Source organism: Hevea brasiliensis, chromosome 8 (assembly GCF_030052815.1).
Source record: "Hevea brasiliensis isolate MT/VB/25A 57/8 chromosome 8, ASM3005281v1, whole genome shotgun sequence".
In the NCBI taxonomy this organism is placed as follows: domain Eukaryota; kingdom Viridiplantae; phylum Streptophyta; class Magnoliopsida; order Malpighiales; family Euphorbiaceae; genus Hevea; species Hevea brasiliensis.
This window is the reverse complement of record NC_079500.1, coordinates 90,921,160-90,940,042: the sequence shown is the minus strand read 5'-3', so window position 1 is coordinate 90,940,042 and position 18,883 is coordinate 90,921,160. Positions and strand designations below refer to the sequence as shown.

General features: G+C 36.2%; 1 protein-coding gene and 1 pseudogene across 1 annotated transcript; both read right to left on the bottom strand.

Annotated features, from left to right (window-relative positions):
- Positions 1-10,824: 10,824 nt before the first annotated feature.
- Positions 10,825-11,835, bottom strand: LOC131182539 (NADH dehydrogenase [ubiquinone] 1 beta subcomplex subunit 2-like). The gene is made up of 3 exons (XM_058152076.1): positions 11,732-11,835; positions 10,960-11,005; positions 10,825-10,881 (listed from the first exon to the last, which is right to left on the bottom strand). Exons 1-3 carry the CDS (start codon positions 11,833-11,835, stop codon positions 10,825-10,827), a joined length of 207 nt encoding a protein of 68 aa, XP_058008059.1.
- A 4,146-nt stretch (positions 11,836-15,981) lies between these two features.
- Positions 15,982-18,667, bottom strand: LOC110641080 (protein disulfide isomerase-like 1-3; annotated as a pseudogene).
- Positions 18,668-18,883: the final 216 nt, after the last annotated feature.

Below are 18,883 nucleotides of genomic sequence, written 5' to 3'. Positions count from 1 at the left end.
ATGAACAGCCTCGAGGGTCTGTCTAATGGATGGAGGTTGCTTCCCGATCAGGTCAAGGCACGATTTGAAGAGAAGTATGGGAGGATTGCAACCTTAATGCGAGTCAAGGTCCAAATCCCGGCATTAAAAGCCATGTTGTCAATTTGGAACCCTAAGTACGGGGTATTCTCTTTCAATGATATTGATACAGTTCCCACTATGGAAGAATATCAGGCATTACTAGGGATCCCTTATTCAACACAGAATCGGATCTACCTACACCTTGAGCATAGGCAGACCTGGAAACGATTAACACATTTGTTGGGTATCCCTTCGGAGGAGGCAACGTCAAAAAGCGATCCAAAGGAAACACATGGTTGGTATTGGACATATCTCCAGAAGTGGTTAGATCAGTACCTCCAAGAGAAAAAGTGGAATCAAGCTTCAGTGGCACTCGCCTTGGGGATTTATGGTTTGATTTTGTTCCCGGGACCATTGGGAATCGTAACTTGCAGCGCGGTGGAAGCATTCTGGACGGTAGAAAGGCAGGAGATCAATCCGATACCGGCAATTCTTGCGGAAACCTTGTTAACCCTAACCTACTGCAGACAACAGGGGAAAGGGTCCATTAAGTGTTGTTCTCGGTTGCTATACCTCTGGATTATCAGTCACATGTGTCCTGTGGAGACAAAGGGATTAACTTGGTACCTTGACCACCTCCCATCGAGAAGATGACCGGTTAGTAATCGGTCAGAAGAATGAACAGCGGTGGTGGGAACGGTTTTGAGTTTCAATAGCCATGATTCTTGTTGGAGGAAGGCGTGGGCGTCGAGCCAACCCGTTTGATCGATGCGGAGGTAATCGGTCGGTATCCCTAATCGAGTAACCGGATATACAAGTTACACTCGGCATTGGTAATGAGGCGCTTTGGCTCAACGCACTCCATGATCAACATTGAAGAATACCACCAAGGTCACTTCTACCATGAGCTCAAGGAAGAGGAAGGATTGAAACTGGCTCGCAAGTTTTGGGAAAACATTACTCTGATGGAGAAATCGCCTAAAGGCCCAAGTGCCTCGGGCGATTATCTTAAATGGAGAGCTGACAGGGACCGAGAACACTCAACTACAGAATTCGAAGACAACAACCCTCGCCAAAACATCCTATTAGAAGAAGCTGATAATTGTGCCTTGACTCACTACAAAAAGCAAACACCGAGAACTCACAACTGCAAGAACAAATAAAGCAGTTGGAGGACCAACAGTAGAAACTTAAAAGAAAAGTGAGAAGGCTCAAGGAAGAGGCAAGGGCCGAAAGGATGGGGTTCGAAGAGCAAGAGGAACAGTGGGAAAAGGAAAAAGACTCTCTCCAAGCTGAGGTAAAAGAAGTGAAAGTACAGAATAATAAGCTTCAGGAAAAGATGAAATACCAAGAGGTGCTCGTTGAAGAGTATAAACAGGAAAACAAAAAGAAGAAGCTCGAATTAAAAGAACAGGCACTACTCATCAACGATATCTTGAAAGAGTGTGCTAAGGAAAGGAAAGAGAAAGAAAAACAAGCTGCTCTCTATCAAGGACTGAAAGAGAATGTTGACCAGCTGGAAAGAACGATAGCACAGGGAAAACAAGAATTATTACCTGAATCCGAGTACGCTCTGAAAGCATTCGACCCTGCCAAACAAGAAGAAAGGTTATATGAGTATCTCAGAAAATGTCATCTCATTATAAAGAACCTTCCAGAGCCTAGGCCAATGTAGAGGATACGATGTACAAATTATTCAGTTAATGAAATGATTTCTGGACCATTGTTTAGTAAATTTGTGAATGAATAATATGACTCCCGTAGGAATTCCCTCGCTAGGGTTATGTGAAAAATTGAATGCGCTATATGGACAGGTATCATAAATGCGCATTCAATCCAGTCATTCACAGTCAGACTATCGAACGATGCCATGATAAAATTGATGCGATTATCCTTTTACAGATTTCAACCTGGCTCTCAAATGCCACTGTATCCTTCGTCCATACCAGGACTTTTAATTCCTTTGAAAAATTCAAAGTTCATTTAAAATTTTCTTTTTACTCCTTACAGGAAATCAATATTGCTTCAAACAAGGCAAGTCTGACCAAGCACACAGTTCAGCCCAAGCGAGTGTACTTAACAATATCTCGGACAAAGAAGATTATGGAGGATCAGGAACAAGTACAGAACCTACAGGGGCAAGTTTCCGAATTGAAAAATCAGGTCTCAGAACTTATGAGGCTAATGAGGGAAATGTCCCAGAATAAACCCACAGCAGAGCCTAGCCTGCCATTACCTCCTCCACCACCTCCAACAAATGATCCTCACCAAGCTTCAACTTCTTTCACCTTTCAATCACCTATCCTGACCTCCAACGATCCTTTGTCAATCCGGTCGTCATGACTAATGACCTGCCTTTCTCCTATTACCCGGCTGTCTCAAATGCCGAGCCTCACCCTTCAATCCTAATCCCTCTAGTTTACTCCACCCCTCAGCTCCCGGCCGGGGGAGCATATCATGCAGTGGGAGGGGAAAATAAGACAAAAGAAAGTGAGAAACTATCTGCTCTAGAGGAGAGATTGAGAGCAATTGAAGGGCTGAATATGTATGGTTTGGTCGACGTGGCATCACTAAGATTAGTGCCCGATGTGGTGGTGCCACCCAAGTTCAAGGTCCCTGACTTCGATAAGTACACAGGGAATTCAGATCCTCACATTCACTTGGCCACCTATATCGCCAAGATATCTGCTCTGACAGAGGACGATAGACTGTTGGTCCACTTCTTTCATGAGAGCCTCTCAGGGGCAGCTTTGAGGTGGTGCATTCAGTTGGACAGGAGCAAACTGCGCTCCTGGAAGGATTTAGCTGATGCCTTCTTAAAGCAGTACAAATTCAATTGTGATGTGGCCCCCACGAGAAGGGACCTCCAGAACCTGGTACAGAAAGACAGAGAAAGCTTCAAGGAATATGCCCAGAGATGGAGGGAAAAGGCGGCAGAAGTGCATCCCCCGGTGACCGACAATGAGCTATGCTCTCTGTTCATCGAAACTTTGAAGGCCCCTTACTTCAACTTGATGATTGGGAACACCTCCAACAGCTTCTCTGACATCATACAGGCTGGCGAAAGGATAGAGGCCAACCTAAGAATGGGACGATTACAGGAGTTGGCTGAGAACCCTGTAAAGAAAACTGCCAACTTTGGCAAGAAAAAGGAGGGTGATGTCCATTCAGTCACCCGGCAGAATAATTACTCCCCATTCCCTCAAAACAATTATCGGCCATATCCTCCCCCTCATGGCCAGACAGTCGCAAATATTCCACCTCCTTTCCCTAATTATCCACACCCACGCCCACAATACCCTCCACCTACAAATTACCAACCAAGACCATCTCTTCCTCCCGCTCAATCAAGACCACCACTAAACAACCCAAGACCCCCAAGAAACCCTGATCCACCTCTTCCCCTCCCACTCAGTGAAATATACCGATACCTTGTCGGTATAAACCAAATCGTACCAGTTCCCCTAGATCCAATTCAGCCTCCATACCCCAGGTGGTATGATGCTACTGCCCGTTGTGAGTACCATGGAGGGGCACAAGGGCACTCAACCGATAACTGCGGGGCACTCAGGGGAAGAGTGCACGCTTTAATTAGAAACGAGTGGTTGAAGATTGAGGGAAATGGTTCCCTCCCCAATGTTACCTCAAACCCACTGCCTAACCATAATGCAGGCAGTGGTGTAAATATGATAGAGCCTGATAAAGGAGGATCAACGCTGGAAGTAGACAAGCTGGTTCCTTACTTTAAGGAAATTTTTGCTGTGGCAATGAGGGAAGGCTACCTCTGCCCTCAAGTAGCGGGATTGGAAGAGAGTACGGGGTGTCCTTATCATGGAGGCGGTGATCACAGTGCGAGTGTGTGAGGGATTCAGGCAAGAGGTTTGGAACTTATTGTCTCTCAAGGTTCTGAGATGCCAGACGAGGTCGAAGATGGAAGAGGGAGTGAATACCACTAGATATAGCCAAAATGCTCCCACCCCTAAACCCAGAATCACTTTCTCACCCCCGGTAGCCTCACCACCAGTGACGGTTATCCGAGCCCCATCTCAGCTCCCCGTTACCAACACCCACGCCATACCTTGGAACTACAATTACCAAGTCTTCACTCAAGGAGCGTCGAGCAGTATACTGGCTCCTAGCCTTGCTTCACCTCCGGCACCTCCTAAGCCATGTTTCACTCCTCATGCACACTTTCAGATGACTTATGCTGGACCTACCACCAGTGCTACTCCCCATATCAGTCCCCAACCCGTCACTGCCACAAAGCCCTCCTCCCTTGAGCAAGAGGTCGAGTTCATAACTCGAAGTGGGAGGTGTTACAGTAACGAAGAAAAAGAAAAGAGAAAAGGGAAAGTAAAGGTGGGAGAGTCATGGAAGAATGCAGACGAGGATGTAGAGAAGACAAAGGAAGCAGAGCCTGCTGAGCATAAAGCAGAGGAGGAGTTGTTACTCCAAATAATGAAGCAAAGTGAGTATGATGTGGTGGAACAGTTGAGGAAGACGCCTGCACGGATTTCACTGCTGTCACTGATCTTGAGTTTGGAAGTACACCGACAAACCTTGCAGAGAATCCTGGATCAGGCCTTTGTGAGCCCCGACATCACACCGGGGCAGTTTGAAAAGATAGTGGGACAAATCCAGGCATCCAGTTTTGTTACTTTCTCGGAGGACGAGATAGACCCTGCGGGTTTGAGGCACACTAAGGCTCTACATGTAACAGTGAAGTGTAAGGGTTGTATAGTAGCCAAGGTACTTATTGATAACGGATCAGCTCTTAATGTACTCCCTAGTGCTACCTTGGCCAGACTGCCGGTGGACCAATCTGACATACGTCAGAGTGCTATGGTAGTAAGAGCCTTTGACGGTACCAGAAGAGAAGTGGTGGGAGATATTAAGGGACGAGGTGGGGTGCCTAACACCTTCCCCACCCGTTTACGGACCCCGAACCTAGAATCTCTATTTTGAAGTGGTTTTATTTCAATTTATCTTTACAAATGGTTTTCTTTAGTTACCCTCAAAACTAAGGTGGCGACTCCTCACTCTTTCCCACTTCGGTGAATGATCGTTCAGGCGACCGCAAAATCCCTTAGGACAAAAAAAAAAACTAGTTGTCTACAAACCTCTGATGAGTCGCCTCTTGGCCTTGACTCAATGTTTCTTATTTTTTTCAATATCCTTTTCAACTGAAACACACAATTTAAAGTGTTTCAGTACTCAGTTAAATCGTTTCTAACAATAAAATCCAATTTCTAAATTTTCTTGGTACTATTCCCTTCAATTCATTTCATTAGTCAACCTATAACGTTGACCTTTGATGCATCTAAGTGAGTCAATTTTAATGTTCCCAATTTGTCACCTTTTATAGTCTCTAAGTGTTGGTGTATGTTACCAATTTCATTTTAAAGCTTATTGCATTTTATTGTAATTATTCAGATTTCATGGCCAATGTTTACTGTCTACTGGACCAAGCTACAGTGTAAATTTAATAGATTTCTCTTCATTAAATTGTTTCTCATTGTGTCTTCTTTAATTTCCTTTTTGAATCATGTCATTTGGATTTATATAACTCAAGTTATGGTCAATTGACCATAATTAGGTCAATTCTGAATTTTAGTTCCCTTACTAATCAGTTTTAGTATTACACTTTGCCAATTTTATTTGAGTAGGTTGCTGCCATATTTAGGTCTATTACTCTTCATAGGATATGTTACCCTATGTCTTATGGTCACTAAGAATTTTTTTATTGTAATTTTTCAAGTCTTATAGAGTTACTTATGGTCAAGTTATTGGACTAGACTCAATGGTCTTGTAGTGACAGGATGTTCAACTAGGGCAATAGCTTTGACCCAACATTTGAGCTTCTTACATTCATAAGGTGAGGGAGAGGTCTAAAACAAAGTTAAAGGTCTATTTCTTAGCTTTCCAGAATGGTATGGCTCATTTTTTTTTTGAAGACTTCTAGTGGGAGTTATACTTAAAACACTTTGCTGGAGTTGATGGTCATTTGAACCATTTCCAGATTTGGTATGCCAAATTAATCAACTTAATTGACCTAGTTTCCTAAGTTTCTGGGCTTTGGTTAAAATACCATTATTATAGGCCTATGTCTTAGTGAAAATTTGGCACTGGTTTCAGGACATTTGGAGTTATATGGACTAAGTTATAGTCATTTTACTATTGCTGGTCAAGTTGCACTTATATTGCAAAGTTTAGGTCATTTTTAGGTTAAAGTCAATTAGGCCAGTTTTTGTAACCTAATTTGTACAAGCAATTTGACTTAGTTATGGTCATTTCCGGGCTTTGGTGTCTTCATAAGAGTTATAGCTCTATGTCTAAGCTTTCCATGGTATAAATTTCAGGTCATTTGGACTTGTTTTGAGTGAGTTATGGCCAAAATACTGACTACTGTTCATATGGTCAAAATTTTGGGTTTTCATGTCATGCAATATGGATTTGGTCATTCTTTTAGGTCACTTCTAAGCAGAATTTAGACAACACTTCTACATGAAAGTTGGCCTATTTTATGTCTAGTTTCACCTCCAATTGGCCTCATACCAATTGGAGTCACAACTTTACACTTATAACCTAATTTATACACTGCCAACAATCACAACCTACATAAGAGAATTTACACTCCCAATTTGGCAATCCTCCTCCTCCCAATACTTCAATATTCATTCTTGGCACTTCTATATTTATTCAACACAATTCCAACAAATTAAATTGGGCAAAATACTCAAATAATATAGGCTCCCATGGAAACCTAAAATTGGGCAGTCCAATAACTCAATAATTCCATCAATTTTCATCACCAATCAACTCATCTCAAGCTAAACATAAACTTTACTTAAGAAAGGAAGTGAATTGGACCCTTACCTCTTTTTGGAGCTTGGTCAATCCTTAACAAAACTCCTTCTTTTTGCTCCCAATAGGCTGCCCAAGGTATAAGGATAAAGTCTAATGAAAGAACCTTGAAGATTTCATGGCTTGATCTTGGTGGATGAGAGCTAGAAGCTTTGGCCATCCATGGAGTTTTTGGGAGGATTGGATTTTGCTTGAAGATGAAATGAAGAAGAAGAAGTGGCTGAAGTGGGATATGTTGTCCACTTAACCAATATACAAATCCATAGTGCTCCACTAAGGTGGATTAAATGTTTAATAATCCAAATTTTCCCTTATTTGTAATTATGCCCCAAACTTCTATCATTTATTTTATGTACCACATTTTTAATTTTCATGACATTTTCTGAAGAAACGAAAGCGTGAAAAACACAAGTTTATACCATTGAATTCAAAAATTTTCACCTAGGGTCACATGCATCATGCAAGATTTATTTTTATCTATTTGATTTCAATGATAAACAACATATTAAAACTCTTTTAATATGTTTTTGGATCTGTATTTGCCATTTAAGATTTTAAAATTAATCAGATTAATTTTAGAACCCTAGATTAAATCAAGAACGATTACACTAACCTCTTGATGCACTGCAGCGTGTCTGCGCCTTTGAGATTCGTCTTCAGGACACGGATGTTGTCCTCTAGCTTGTCCACACCAAGAACACCTATGGCAGCCCTTGAATAGCTTCTAAAGCTTTTTCTATTAATTAGAAAATCAAGTTCTGCCTTTTAAGAGATTAAAGATGTAAACAGGACACTAGAAACAATTTCTAGTGTTCTTAATTCAAGAGATTGATGGCTAATCTCTTTGAATTGATAAGAGATGAAGAAGAAGAGATAAAAACCCTCAAAGTGGCGTGACAAAGGAGTGTGGCTGCTGGTTGTATTTTATTTTCTCATAACAACACTTAAATAGCTAGGTTAACACATTAAACCCTTGCCACATGTCACCCTTTGATTAGCTCTAGGTTTAAGTGACCCAATCACATTGTGCCAAGTATCAAACCTATATTTAATCTTGATTTTAATCATCTTACATGATTAAAAATATTTGGCAAGCTTATGTGTTATGCCATGTGTCACCATCTCATGGTGCCACGTGTCACACTGCAAAATGACCAAAATGCCCCTGTGTCTTAATTTTGAGTTCTTAACCCAAAATAATTATTTTCTTCTTCTAATTAATTTATATCAAATATAAATTAATTAATTAATCTCTATTAATTAATTTCTCATTAATTAAATTCATATTTAAACACTTTAAATATAAATTTAATTTATACTACACATCCAATAATCTAGATTTGGTTTCAAGTCATGCTAGGGACTTTGCAATCTAATTGCAAACCAAACCTATTTAATTAATCAATTAAACTCTTTAATTAATTAATTAAATCATATTTAAATAGGTGATAACTTGTGTATGTGTGTGACTTACTAGGCTCATCACTAATTGGCAATGAGACATGATATCAACTCTTAATATCATTAGAACTCTTTCTTACCATAAATGATTTCTCTAAATCATTTTATGAACCTCATAGACCATGGTTAATACCTAGCATAGCATGCCATGGCCACCCAATTAGTAATAAGGTTTACCTTAAATGAACCTATAATCATATGTTACCATGCACTAGAATCTCTCATTACAAAATCCCAACTCAAGTTTGAGTCATGGTTTATGTCAATCTCCATTTGGGATGAATATTATGTTCTATTTTAATGCCAGTTCTTGATTAAAAGATTTTCTCATCGAAACTCTTTTACGAATAAATCTATCTGTCACGGCAGAACTTGAAACATCAAGAACAATTAAATGAACATAGGATTTTATCTCTATTTACTTAGAGGAACAAATTCCATCTTGATCAACACCTACCTCCATATATAACTAGTAGGAGCCAACACATGCCCATATACCCATACACAGTACAAGTATGAAAGCAGTATCAAACTCAAACTACCTATATACAAGATAACTGTGCTATCTCAGGTCTAAAGATTATATGCTCTGATATGATTTATGACAAAACATTTACAAGAGTAAACTCCATGTGCTTGTCATAAGTGTCACTGGTTCGGCCTACTTATCATTTATAAGTGCCTATCATGTTTGTTATATGGCATGAGACTCACCATTCCATCTTATTTATATCTCATATAAATAACTTGGGAACAAACATGAATACAATCTTTCTGGATAAGTCATGTCCTTATTATGAAGTATCCTCGATTGTGAACCTATTTATGATACTTTGTGCTAGAAATATTGTCACTCATATTCTTAACAACTTAAGAATAATATTTCTAACAAAATATCAATGGACCTTTTCTATTACACATAAATATATTATATAAACAGAAAAGTGAAAATGCCATTTATTAATAAAATATGTACATGATACATACTAAATGATATGCTCTAGGGCATACTACTAACATTTTCAAAGTGTGCTATCACTCATTTTTAATAGACATTGAGGTTAAAAGGCAACTCTAGGTGTCAATTGACCAAAATGCCCCTATTCGGTTTGTATTTCTGATTTTTCGGTAACACCGATTTTTATTTGTTTCTTGATTTTTCATTTTTCTTTGTACTAATTTATTAATTTTTCTTTGACATTTCTAATGTCATTTATACCTCAATAGATGTTTAATTAGGTCCCAAAAATATTTTTTAGGGTTCCCCGCGGTCCAGGGCTGGTCAATGATCCTCGCCGCAACTTCCCAGTGCGATCACCCATCGCTATGGTTTTTGGCTTGTTTAACTTAATCACATTTCATTGCTCTTATTTTTTCTTTGTTTTTCTTGTATTTTCCTCTATTGTATTTCATTATTTTATGTCTCCTCACTAACATATAATTCTAAGCATCCTAGCTATCCAGACAGACACTAGTCACTAGAACAATAGAACGCACTACCGAATATAGGGGTGTTACAACTGAAATTGATGATATGATTATATTAAAAGTGTTTTTAACAGATTCTGAAGAACTATTTTCTCTATTTTTAGCTGACACTCTGCCGGATTTTTCATAAAATTTTCAGAAATTCTAAACTAATCAAAATTTCAATGAATTATATAAATGCTATGAGTTTCACTCAAAAGCTTTTTAATTAACAAATTAAGAACTATAAATTGATTTAAGATAAGATCCGGTGTTCCGGCACACTGTGTGGCATGTCTTGCTCGGCTACACTGTAGATGGGTAAGGGATGTCACATTTTGAAATATTGTAAAATTGGAAAGGTGACTTAAGATTGGATCATAATTGAAGTACTTAAGGTTGTCATAATTATTATAGATCGTATAAAACATTAACCTTATTAATGGTGTTTGAAGAATTCAGGCAGATAACTAATCACAAAACTTACTGTAATTTGGAATTGAGGTATTTGAACATAGTGAGATCAGAAAACAACAGAATGCAAGATCGAATGATCCAAAGATCGGACATTGATCAGAACAAGTCGAATAAAAATGAGGAGATCAACCTAACTTAAAGGTGCATGAAAACAGTTTTAAAACTTAAACATACAATGAAAAGATCAGAAAATAACCTAAATATTCATGAGGTCAAATTATTTTGAAGTCAAGACATTTATTTGGGAGACGATTCGAACCATTGTTGAATTTAGATAAGTGACCTGTGATCGGGTCATAATTTAGGTAACTTATTGAGATCGGATGATGTTAAGATGGGAAATTCATTCACTCAAATTAAAATTGCATCCTAACTTTTAAAGAGAAATTTGTATATTAAACAAATTGTGTATTTAAAGGCCAACCAAAATATAGTATCTACAGGAGCTACAGTAGTGCATGACATCATTTATCCAATAGTAGCAAAAAAAAGTACCTAGTGTCCATGGCCATGGCCATGGTCATCATGGCTATCCCAAGGATGCCTCCAACCCTAGAAGACAACACAAATGTGAATGTTAGTGTAGAAAGCAAATAAATTATTATAAGGTACAACAAAATCAACTCTCACCAATACTACAGGACCATCTTGCTTAGCCCTGTATAGTACCCAAAACCTGAAAAATAAAATAAAATAAAATAAAACAAACTTCATTATTAGCAATGTAAGTAATTATGCCTATTAACCTACTAGGATAACTAAAAATGTTTAGCAAGTTACATGAAGAACACATCATTATGAGGATAAAGTTAATATGTGTAGAACCCCTTTTGAATCCAATTTGTTTCAAATTTAACACAATCATTTAGCACTGAGAACATGATGTTTAAGTTGCTTGAATTTTTAATTCTTTTCTCGGATCTAATAACGCTATAATCACTGGTTTAATTGAAGTGCCCATGCTAAATGATTATAAAAAACTTTCAAAATCAATCTTTAATAAAACCACCGGTTTACCCAGATGAATAGATGAAATCCTAAACATGAAGTTTTACCAATCAATTTCACTCCAGAACAAGACCTTTCAATCTTTACATTTTCTTTCTTTGATAAGGGAAAAGCCCACATTTTCAACAACAAGAAATAGAAGATTAACTCAGGAAATTCCACAATTTTCTATCTAGAGGTTCAATTAATTTTCTTCATTGCTGCTGGATGTTTAAATTTTTTTTTTTTTCCATATTTGAGCATATGATAAAGAAGTGTAGTGAGTGAGATAATTAATTCAACAAATAAAAAAAATCATACTAAACTTAAAGAGGTAAAGCATGAAGGTCGGAACTAATATATAGCACTAAAATTAGGGTTTGACGCAAAGATACGATGATGGGTAAGAACTGACCACATAACGTCACACAAGCCCTTTCCTGTGACTGTACGCCATCGCTTTGGCTGATGCAAAGTCAATCCCTTGTAAGTCATGCCCTCTCCATGCCCTCCTCCCATCTCTTTGCGCGCAAAGCCCCCCCTCAAAAAATGATCGACCGGCGTGCAAAAGTAGCTCTTATTTTGATATCGCTCCTGAATCCTGACCAAATATATATATATATATATATATATATAATTAAGTTATATCTGACTATTTGTTGGATTAAACTTTTTTAAGGGTTAATTGTGAAAAAATATTATGAAGTTTGTCAATTTTTACAATTAAACTTTGAAATTTATATAATTATCAATTAAACTTGCACATTTGATTAATGTTTCAAATTGACTTAATCGTCAATAAATTGTTAGTTTACTTAATAAAAGTTTCACGTCTGCAGTCATATCATCACTGGAGAAGTCACATCATATACTCTAAATTAATCCTAATTTCTCCACTATAAAAGGTCATCACATATTATAATTCTGCAAACAAAATCGTTAGAATTGCAAAGTTAGAAATTGGAATCTCCTCATTGATGGTTGTTGAATCCACCAGAAATTAAATTAATTGAAATCACCAATTATAAAATATTTTCTGCAGTAAGTGGTAAATCCAGGTGGAACCCTAGAGACTAAATTATTAAATTTCGTGCACTTGTGTAATGGAAAAAAGAAACAAAGGTTGGGGGGGGAGGATTCACAATCCAAAGAAGAAATCAAAAGCCAGAAATTAAGAACTAAAATTAAATATGAAACTCTCAAATTAAACAAACTTCAGTCCAAAGTAATTCACATTCCAATGCATTGATTTGATCATAGACAAAAGAAATACAATTATCTCTTATTGAATACTTAACGTAGATTTATCAAACAGCGAGGTAAAATCCCTAACTTCCCTATACTCATCAATTCGAGCCCAGCACTCTTGTTGACTCTAATTATTAACTGAATTGGTGTTAAGCAATCCTCATTAAATTAATAACTTCTTTAAGAATAAGAAGTAGTTAAGTTGAACAACAATTTATGAAGCATAAATCATTTAATTTACCCTATAGTTTTCTTAGGTTATTATCGAAAACTGGGATCATAATCAATAAAACCTAATTGCTACTCATGTTCAATCTTACACAACAATTACGGATTATGAAGATGAACTAGCAATTGATCACATCAAACAATTAACTGATAGGCCTTTTTAGCAAATCATTCAATAGATCAAAGACAATGAAATTAGAAAATAATAGATATTCAAAAGACATAAATTAAATTAAGAACCTGATCTCACAAATCATGCAAAAGAACTTGAATCCCTTGAAATGAATTAAAAACTTAGCCACTCATGTTCATGGCTTACAGAAAATTAAAGAAGAAAATTGAAGAAATATAGAATGTGAATGGAGAACGAAAGTCTCATCCCTCTGTGTCGGCTACTACCTCTTCTATTTAGAATAAATTGCCTAGGGTTAGGTTTTTAAAGTCCCTGAGGTGTTAAGAGTCTTTTCTCTGTCAAAAACTGTAACTGGAGCAAAATCAGGAAACTGATTATCGACAGATACACGACCCGTGTATCACTACATGGCCCAGGGCCATGTAACTTACTGGAGCTGAGTGGGTATGTCTTGTATTGGCACAGAAGGTTACACAGGTCTCTAGGATTTACACGAGTCAAGTTACGCGGCTCGTGTACTTTGTTTCTTCTTCGGTTCTCTGGACTTCTTCTGGCAGAATGTTACACAGGTCTCTGGTTGTGCTTACACGACCCGTGTACTTTGTATCAACAATGCTTCTCAATCTTTTGACCTTTCCAAGCTTCCTTCCACACTTCTATATTCTGGGACTTCACCAAAACCCTAAAAAATACAGCAATAGTCAAATTAATGCAAATGCTGAAAATTTCTTCATTTAACACAATTATTTCAACAACTCTCTAAATATATGCCCAATAGATAATTATACTTTAATCAACTAAATTAGGCATAAAGATACCCTAGAAACACTAAATGTGATGGAGTAAAATTAATAAATTATACATTTATCACTCACGTAAATAAAATTAGAACAATAACATAACACATTTTTATATCAAACATTGTGACATTAAATCCATCAACTCTAAAAATTCAAATTTCAATCCAATTCTAGTTACACGAAAAAAAAAAAAAAACCCAAAATTTAAGATTTCGGTACAAATTCTAAATCAGCAAAAATCCTCAATCATAAATTTCTTTTACATTTGCACAGATTCAAAAACCAAAAAGGAATTTTAAAAAAAAATAAAAGTTAAAAGAAATTAAAAATCAATAGCAATTAATCCAAAAGAGGAGTCTTGAAGTCTTGATTTACAGTAATATCTTCCTCTTCTTAACTATTCAATTCATCACCACACTCATATACAAATCCAACAAGCCTTAACTGATCTTCTAATTACCTCCGCAAAAGTCCAACTTCCTTTTTGTCAAACACCAATCGATCGCAATCACAAAATCCCTCTTCACATCGTAGAAGCTATTCTTCATCGTTTACCTCCTTTTTCCTCTGACTGTGGTAACAAGTGTGGATGCAGAGCTCAAATTGTGCATAGAAGAGGGAAGGAAGCATAGAGGAAAGGCAAAGAATAGGGGAACATAAAAGGAGAAAGATCTTGGATTCATGGTGCTAAACCTTCACTTTTAGACATGGTAATTAGTGGATGAAGGATTGAATCAGTGAATTAAAAGAAGTTTTGAGAAGAAGCAAATTGCATGCAGGTTAGGATTGAATAAGTGCATGAAAAGAGTGAGACTTGATTTTGAAGAAAGGTTTACTTGGGGATTTCTTCCAGTGGAGGAGTTAGAGTTAATTTGAGATTTTTGAAGTGGCCTCTCATGTCCGTTTCCTATAATTTTGAAAATATTATTTCTTAAGTCTATTTATGCATTTCTCTATGTTTGCGTTTCCGTTTCTGTGCTACATAGTATATTATTAAGAGCCCAGGCCGTTACAAATATTTAGACAGGGACGAATATGGAGTGTAATGAGAACTGGTTTGAAAATTATCTAACTTATTATCATTTGTTAGAGCAAGAAATTTAATTATTATACTTGCTCATTATGTTCTGTTTTGAGATGATGGAGTTAAGAATCCAATGTTCTCCTAGTAAATGTAAAAATGAAGGATTTTATGTTTAATCTATTTTAATTCATTGTGATTATGACTTATTGAAAACGAGCAATCATTTTCTGCCTGATACTGAAGTGAGCTCAAAAGCTCTGCAAAATGCAAATTGTGAAACTCTCTTCAAAGTCTAAGTACAAAGATGAGTATCTTCTCTTCCTTCAACGACAAGAAAATTTAATTCCAAGATCAACATTCTTCTTTTCCATCAATAAGAAGAAGATTTTATTAATTATTATTTAAAAAAAAGAAGATTTTAATGTTAATTCGAGATCAATATTTGGTGATAGAGTAGCATCACTTAAATTCACATAATTATAGTTAAAATTACATAATATTCATTGTTAATAGAACAAATGAGCTTAAGTACCTATATTATTTTTCATTTTACTTGTCAATAGGCTTTAGACTTAAAAATTATGGCGTAGTCTTATTTCAGTTTTATACTCCCTTTGTTCACAAATAATAGTCACGTTTAGAGTTTTCATAGTGATTAAGAAAATGATTGAATAACCTCATTTTCATAAATAAAAAAATTACTAATAATTTACTTAATTACCCTTTATCTAAATTGAGTAATTACTTTAATATTAGTTCTAAAAGTTTAATAAATATTTATTGTATTTTATAGAAAAAAAAGGTTAAAATTGAAAAAAAAAAAAGTTAATTCTTCTTCATCTTTTAAATGTGACAGATAATTTTAAAGAAAATAAAAAGTTAAATGTAGCTATTATTTGTAGATGGAGAGAGTAATATTTATATATAGACATAGATTAGGAAATCAAAAGGCCACACTATTAGTGATTAATAATAATATGATCATAAATTCTGGAAGATCAATAAATTTTATTTAACATATACATTATCATTATTATTCATAAACATACATCTATATGATAATAAAAGAAATTACTAAAAATTAATTTTATTTAAATTTTTGTGTTTTAAGTGTTAAAAAAAACTAAAAATTTACATATTAATGAGTGATAAAAATAATAAAAGTAATAAATGTTATTTAATATATATTAATAAAGTATTACTATTATTATATTATTAGAAGTGGTGTGCCACTTGGCACAGATATAACTACATAAGTGTACTATTCATCACCTCTTAACACACTTTAGAGATGGCACATGACAACTTCTTACTGATAGATTTTAAAGATCAGTTTTTATACGGAGATAGATGTATTCACGGCTGGTTCTGATTTTATCAGAAACTTGACTTCCAGAAACTCCTCTGCAAATGACTACACCTCGGTACAGAAGACATTAGAAACAGCACATAATTAGTCTCATGGATCCTACACTGCTTAATTCTAAGAATTAATTTTAGAAATAAGAGAATAATTAACTAAAGTGTACCTTGATGCCACACAAGCTCAATTCACCATGATATATATGATTCTTCTCATCCCCATTTTCTTTGTAATAAGCTACAACCTGCATGATGATGTAGTGTTTCGTCCATTAAAACTCAATCTGATAAATAAAGAGAAATTCAATTCTTTAGAAAAAGAGAGAATGGTGTGGAGAACTCACTGTTGGAGAATCTTCAGTGAGGCCAAATTCATGAAAAAGACACCTGCGGACGGGGAATTCATCTCCAGTTTCCACATGTACAAAGAGAAGCGGCTAATTATTAGATACACCGGGAGTTTTTAGTGCTCTCTCTTACAGAAAACTGGGCCCTTCCTATAATACATACAGAGTAGGTTCCACATGATTATGATTAGAAGAGAGAGTGAATGCACCTAATAATTTCTTAAGAGAAGCTACATAAAACCACACCATATCATGTTGTACTTTCCTTTTAACATGGTAAAACAAGAAAATGTACTTGAAAATCTTGAGCCATATCATTGGCAAAAAAAGGAAATGCTTCAAGATTTTATGGTTTCAGATAGATCAGTTAACAGAAGTCTATTGTTAATAACTCTGCAAAGGCTAACGATGAAAATCTTAAGAATCATATGCACATTCACCTTCTCTGTATGAAGACTTTTAGCCCTGCAAAATCAGCCCTTTTAATACGCAGATTCAGCTCTCTAATTGTGCTTTAGTGTTTACTTGTAAGCTTAATCAATCCCATGATTTAAGGAATTTTAACGGTTAATGGTTAGTCCTGCAGACACTTTGGGTTCTTTATTGTTCATAGCCAAGGGTGTATTAATAAATGCTTATGTCTGTCTATTAGAAGTAGGGATTTTCATAATCACCTTTCCTCTGAAAGCATTTGCCGCCTCTTTGAATATGGATACAACCTTCCATGATCTTTTAGGAGTGAAAAGCCACAACTGAAATGAAATAATAGAAAAAGTTCATGTCGTAACTAAGAATTATTTCTGAATTTCTTCTATAAATTAGTCAAAAAAAGAAAAAATATATATATATAACATAAGATATGACCTGTTTCATTGGATTCTCAACAATGTCTATACCATCCTCTTCTGTGAAAGTGATCACTGGAGGAAGCTTATATACAGATGCAAAGTTAGCTATTGCCAATCTGGTGAATTGACCTTCTGCAGAAACAAGAGTAGAATATAAACCGTGAAGTGATCATTAAATTTGAATGTCTCAAATTCAAACTACTAGGATGTAAAATATATTGATGAAACTAACCATAACCAAAGAGCCTATAATTTCTACACTCTCTTTTCAGCATGATCAGAGCAGGGCGTTTGATTTGAGGGTCAATGTGGAAAAGCTTAGCTACATCAGCATTGCTAGTTTGATAGAACTTGACATCTATAGGCTGTTTTGAGACAGCAGCAAGCTCCTCACTATGTGGACCCTGTCATTGATTTGGAAGAGAGAATTGAATGAATTACACGAAAACTATAGATATAGCAGAATTCTAAAGATAGATGTGAAGAGTATCATGAAATGGGAACTAAAATACCTGTAAAGTGTCTAGGAATCCCAAAACCATCGTAGATTCAGCAGCTAGTATACGGATTGCCTCATCAATTATAGTCACGTTTTGGACAATATTGCTAACCTTCTGATTAACCCAATTTGAAATAGCATCCCTGCAATGTAAAAGACCATGGATTGGTAAATCAAGCTTAATTTCATTCTTGTGGGTTAAAATCTGCATAAAAACAGAACAATCACCTGGTTCGTTCTCTATCGTAGGAATAACCAGCGCTGTGAACTCCACCAACTGAGAGATACAGAGTTGGATACCCTTCAATCTTGAACTTCCTCGCCAACTCTGTTTCTTGAGTAGCATCTATTTTTTCAAGAACAGCCTTACCCTTCAACATGGTAGCAGCCGCAGCATATTCCGGTTCCAGCTTCTGACTCCAATAGCACCAAGGCGCATAGAAATCCATCATTGCATACTTATTTCTATGTCTATCAACAAAGTCGCTAAAGTTGTTCTTGGTCAACACTAATCCTTTTCATCAACTGCGGGAGAGATGCTCTGCAGGATGAGCTTACCCGATCTCTGCCTACGATGTTGGCCGATAGAGATTGAAGAAACAGTTCCAAATTCGGCTTCGTCTGTGCTGTTGGGAGAGAAACAAAGAGCTTTTGCAAGAACTGGTGAAGAGAAGTGAAAGAAAGGTGTAAAGCAGAAGAATGTGAAGAGAAAGAAGATTAAAGTGAAGGAGAGAATGAGAATTCTTGTTGTCGACATTGTTTTCGGGAGAGATAGAGTTGAGAAGAAGAATGGGAAGTGAGAGTAAGCATTAACGGCCTGGGCAGAGCTGTGCGTGGAAGAGGGGGGAGTTGACGGATGACTATTGACTTTGGACAACGGAGAAATTTAAGTCATCAAACCAATGACTGGATTAACGTGTGGACTGGAAGCAGTTGATGTAATTAAAATCACAATTTTTTCCCATTCAATTGACTTATCTTTTTTACTTTTTTAAAAGAAATTAAATGAAGAATACTAGTAGGTGGATGGGAGTGAAATGGTTGGCAAGACAAGACATTATGCATAAAATTAGAACGT

Bases quoted from the DNA above. Each gene is read 5' to 3' on its own strand.
- LOC131182539 (XM_058152076.1), bottom strand. From the start codon at position 11,835: ATGGGAGGAGGGCATGGAGAGGGCATGACTTACAAGGGATTGACTTTG. The intron at 11,006-11,731 runs GTCAGTTCTTAC...TTTATTTTTCAG, and splicing joins GGCTTGTGTGACGTTATGTG to GTTTTGGGTACTATACAGGG. The intron at 10,882-10,959 runs GTGAGAGTTGAT...GTTGTCTTCTAG, and splicing joins AAGATGGTCCTGTAGTATTG to GGTTGGAGGCATCCTTGGGA.